This window comes from Triticum aestivum, chromosome 4D (genome assembly GCF_018294505.1).
Source record: "Triticum aestivum cultivar Chinese Spring chromosome 4D, IWGSC CS RefSeq v2.1, whole genome shotgun sequence".
Taxonomy (NCBI): Eukaryota; Viridiplantae; Streptophyta; class Magnoliopsida; order Poales; family Poaceae; genus Triticum; species Triticum aestivum.
In genome coordinates, this window is record NC_057805.1 from 469,256,198 (window position 1) to 469,260,856 (window position 4,659).

At 43.2% G+C, this 4,659-nt stretch overlaps 1 protein-coding gene across 1 annotated transcript; it reads left to right on the plus strand.

The window, feature by feature from the left end:
* Window positions 1–2,837: 2,837 nt before the first annotated feature.
* Window positions 2,838–4,452, plus strand: LOC123097087 (uncharacterized). Its single transcript, XM_044518853.1, has 3 exons — window positions 2,838–3,104; window positions 3,226–3,369; window positions 3,895–4,452. The coding sequence occupies exons 1-3, from the start codon at window positions 3,036–3,038 to the stop codon at window positions 4,450–4,452; spliced, it is 771 nt and encodes a 256-aa protein (XP_044374788.1). The 5' UTR covers window positions 2,838–3,035.
* The last annotated feature ends 207 nt before the right edge of the window (window positions 4,453–4,659 follow it).

The window sequence follows — 4,659 nt, forward strand, 5'->3', positions numbered from 1 at the left end:
TTCAAGTATAAACATTCTTCAACACACGATGAACATTTTGCAACATAGACGGCGAACATTTTTCAACACACTCTCTTCCTCCCTCCCTCTCTCCCTCTCTCCGACTAATTTCTCTTCTCCGGTGGTGCAGAGGAACCTTGCTGACGGTGTAGGTGGATCTGGCTTCCCTGGCAGGCAATTACCCACCTTGGGCTTATAAGGTGAAGAATGGCAATTTGATTTTGGTGCTCGATCGATCTATCCCCAAATCCTATGGTGCTCAAGTCCAACCGGAATGACATCCTTGCAATGCTGCTGCCAGTAAAATTAGATCGGAATATACTCCCTCCATTCTAAAATGTCTGTCTTTCTAGAGATTTCAACAAGTGACTACATACGAAGCAAAATAAATGAATCTACACTCTAAAATATGTCTATATACATCCGTGTGTGGTACTCCCTCCATTCCCTTATACAAGGTCACTATGAAAAATACATTTTGCATCTATACAAAATATATTTTGCATCTATACAAGGCCACTAACAGTAATCAAGGCAAAATTTAATGATGTTTTCTCGTAGTAGCAACTTGTTTATTACTTGCATGCATGTAGTCATAATGACACTGTGCTACTTCCTTCTCATTCCTTTCTTGCATGCATGCGGGCTTATTAATGATCCAAGTTAACAAGATGAAAAATTGGCTTGCAAAGTAGTCATTAAATTTTACCTAGGTAACTGTAATTTGACTTTGTGGCCTTGTATAAGGGAATGGAGGGAGTAGTCCATTTGAAATCTTTAAAAGGACAAATATTTAGGCCGGAGGGAGTACATGCTTTTTCTAATGTTATTCTACGCTGTCGTGCATGCCACATCGTTCAGAACGCGGAAGGTGAATTCCTCTTAGAAATGGATATCTGGTAATCAAATTATTGAAATGCCCCATCGTTCAGAACTCTATAGAATGCAAAAGTCGAGTTCCTTTCTACAGAGTATAACCCCTCCTTTTCTTTCACAAGCATCAAAGAGTTTCTAGATCTGTGCTGAAACTACAAAAGCACAGAAATATATAATTAGGAACCAAAAGGGTTCTTACATGAATGAATTCTTAAGACACAAACAAAAAGTTAAGAATTGTCAGTATTAGTACAAGCATGACTGGAAACCAGCTGGTTGCTCCTGCTCTCCTGCAAAGGTCTGAATTTGTTACCATTTCATTCCAATTTCTGCGACCCTGGAATTTATTGAATCCTGAGCTCGTATTCGATGTCATTGATCCTAAAGGTTTATTTGAACGGTGAGCAAGCCATGAAACCTAGATGTAGCTGCAACAGACATCACAACTGTGGAGAAAAGGGCAGCCTCGTAATTAAGCACGAGTAAGCGGCGAAGCTCCGTAAGCTACGACAATCGTGCTACTAATTGTGGGTTGTTTACTGATTTGTGCTTGCCTGTTACCTGTACATGATCTGTTTACTCGTTTCTCAAAATACAAAGCTGGGTGTGTGAACGCTCACATGTAATAACATGCACGCCTGTTTTTGGAAATGGAGGGAGTAAAGTTGACTGCTGGGTCTCGAAAAACTTGTTAATTTACCTGTTAGTCTAGAATTATATAAATATTAATGTTACTTTCATAACTACGTCTGTTAACAGAACGGATATTCTGTCACAGCATGGTTGTATTTGAAGCAGTTTGAGATAAAAGAAGCAGTTTGTTGCATTTACAGCTTTAATTCTGAAGCTAGAAATGCGTACAACCGTTATTCTGAATCTCTCTCGGTTGGTGACCTCCAGGGGCAGGGGAGCTAAGTTGGTGTGTGGATACTTCAGTTCAGAGCAATTAAATGAAACAGGTTGGCGTTTTCCGTTTAACAAAAGACAATCTTCTGAGAAGAGGTTGGCATGGAGATGCTGGCTATCAGTTCTGTGGACAAAATGGAACGACCGATCACCTCTTTATTCGTTGTTCTCTTGCAAAGTTAGTGTCGAATATCATGAAGTGTGCTTACGAGGTGTGACCGACTGTTCAAGATATGTTTAGTTCTTAGATCCCGGATTCGCAAAGCATGATAAACAGCTTATCATGCTTAGCATTGTGTTTGTTTGTTATACCATTTGGAAAAGTAGAAACGGTGCTTGCTTTAATCTTTACCTCTTTATCTTTACCCAATAATAAAGAAAATTGGACAGTTTTGCAAAAGAGTCCCTATGGTTTTAGATAATTGAACCCGCAGTCCCTATGTAAGCGGATCTAGCAGAACGATTCAGTTTTGCAAATTAATCCCTGCATTTATAACAATTTCGCCCGCGCTCCTTTGTTCATCTTATCCTGTGACAGAGAAGGTTGCGCTCGTCGACGAGCTTGTCGGCGCGGAAGGTGCCCGCCCCTCTCCTCCGCCTCCGGCATCCCGGCCCCATGTAGGTGCGTCTTCATTCCCAAGAGCCCGATCTCCCCTGTGCTCGTCGGACAGCAGCCGCGCGTCGGCGCGAGGTGGGTGGTGCAGCTCGGCGCCCATGACCTCCACCATGGTTCCGTCGACGCGCTCCACTGCCTGCTCGCCGGCGTCGACCTCAGCCTGCCCCCGCACATGGACGCCGCGAAGTGCTGCTGGGCCTTGCAGCCCTTGCGCACACGCACGGACGTGGTCAAGGCAGGGGATCGAGCAGGCAGCGGACAGAGGCGGCTTCAGCAGACGAGTCAATTGCAAGAAACCACCACATTTGTGGCTAGGTTTGCAGGAAACTACCAAGTCGTTAATCTGTTGCAAAAAACACCGTAAAATCTCTTAACCCGTTGCAAAAAGCACTGAACAGCCGTTTAGCCTCGTTTGATCTCTTTTCCGACAGGTGGGCCCCGAAAACGCTGACGTGGCGTGCGGACAGGCAAACGGCGCCGTTAGGAACAAAACGGTCAAGACGCCGCGCCGGTCGGTCCTGTCGGTGCTCGCCAGACAGATGCCCCGCGCCCTCTCTCTCTCTCTCGCCCCTCTCCTCTGCCTCCTCTCTCTGGCTCTGGTCGCCGTCGGTGAGAAGCCAGCTGGCCGCCGTCCGCCATGGTTTCGTGGAGCGACGACAGCGAGGAATCGGGCTACGAGTACTCTTCAGGCGGCTCCCCTATCAAGGTCAGTGATGTGTACTCGTAGCTAGGGTTCTTTGAGCAAGGGTTTCGGTTTGGGGATTTTGTTTTTCCTGCTCGATTTGAACCCGTGAGATGGATTTTGTGCGTTTCTTTTGTTGATGTAGATCCCGGCTACAATCGAGGACCCGAACTACTCTGGTGTTGATGATGAGGTGATGGTGATGTGTGAGCATGGCCAGCCGGCGAAGAGGCATGTTTGCTTCGAAGGGATTAGCACTGGGAGGAGGTTCATTGCCTGTGGACTTGATGTGAGTGCTAGCAAAAATCTGTAGTTTGCTCATTTTGTGAAGAAACTATAAATTGTTCATATGCACTGTTCATTGTTCATGTTCACTGTTCATTGTTCATGTTCACTGTTCACCTAGTAGTTTAGTTAAAGGTACTGTCATGTACCATACCATAGTGACTGAGTGAAGTAAATGAATTGTTCATACATATAAATGAACAACACCACAGTGATATAAATGAAGTAAATGAATTAAATTGTGCTATTAAAAATTAAGTACAAAGATATAAAATTAAGGTATCCATAGTGACTGAGTGAAGTAAATTGTGCTGTTAAAAAGTATCATAGTGCATTGTTCATAGATATAAATGAAGTAAATGAATTGAACTTGTTAAAAATTCAGTGTAGTATGCTGTTAAAAATTCAGATATAAATTCAGAATTGAGCTGAATTGTGCATGTGCAGTATACTATAGTTGTTTTGAATTGGACTGAATAGAAGTGAAGTGAAAAAGGAAGTAAATGCATTTGTACTTGTTGTTTTGCAGGAAGCAAGCAGTTGTGGTGTTGTTCATTGGGTAGATGAGGAGTGGCCAGAGCATCTGCAGAATGCTCTTCACAAACTATGGCTTTTGTATGAGGATTGCCAGCGTGCTAATTGGATGGCATGTCTGGAACATTCATCACTTGTCCACAATCTCACATCACAGAAGAACAAGCTACAGGAGACTTATGAGAAGCTTGTTGAGGATGTGAACAACCTACTTGATACCCAGGACAATATTCCCAAGGAAAATGAAGTCCAACAAGGTGAACATGAGGAGATCACTCCTCCTTTGGACAACAATATTTCAGCTTTGAAGGAACAGCTGGGTGCAATGGATGCTGAGAACAAAGAACTGAAGCAAAAGGTTGACCAGTTGAAGAGCATTCAGGTTGCCCAAGGTAATGTGATTAGGAATCTGAAGTTTGCTCATTTGAAGGAGAAGGAAAAGTTGAGCACTGAGAGGAGGAATTTGGAGTTTCACATTGCTGATCTTGTCAAAGCTAGTGACAAGAACAAGAGAAAGCTGAAGGACATCAAGGATATTTGCGATGAAGAGTGATTTGTAATCTGACCATGTGGGTCATTATCTTAACTTTCAAGCATTGAACTATGGCTTGTAATGTGTGAACTAGTGGCAGTTTGCAGTATTTGAAGTAGGGTGTAGCCTTGAACTATGTCTTGTAAGCTTTGAACTTTGGTGTCATGATGTTAACTATGTTGTTAACTATGATGTCATGATGTTAACTATGTTGTTAACTAGAGTTGT

Bases quoted from the DNA above. Each gene is read 5' to 3' on its own strand.
- LOC123097087 (XM_044518853.1), top strand. From the start codon at position 3,036: ATGGTTTCGTGGAGCGACGACAGCGAGGAATCGGGCTACGAGTACTCT. The intron at 3,105-3,225 runs GTCAGTGATGTG...TTGTTGATGTAG, and splicing joins CAGGCGGCTCCCCTATCAAG to ATCCCGGCTACAATCGAGGA. The intron at 3,370-3,894 runs GTGAGTGCTAGC...GTTGTTTTGCAG, and splicing joins TCATTGCCTGTGGACTTGAT to GAAGCAAGCAGTTGTGGTGT.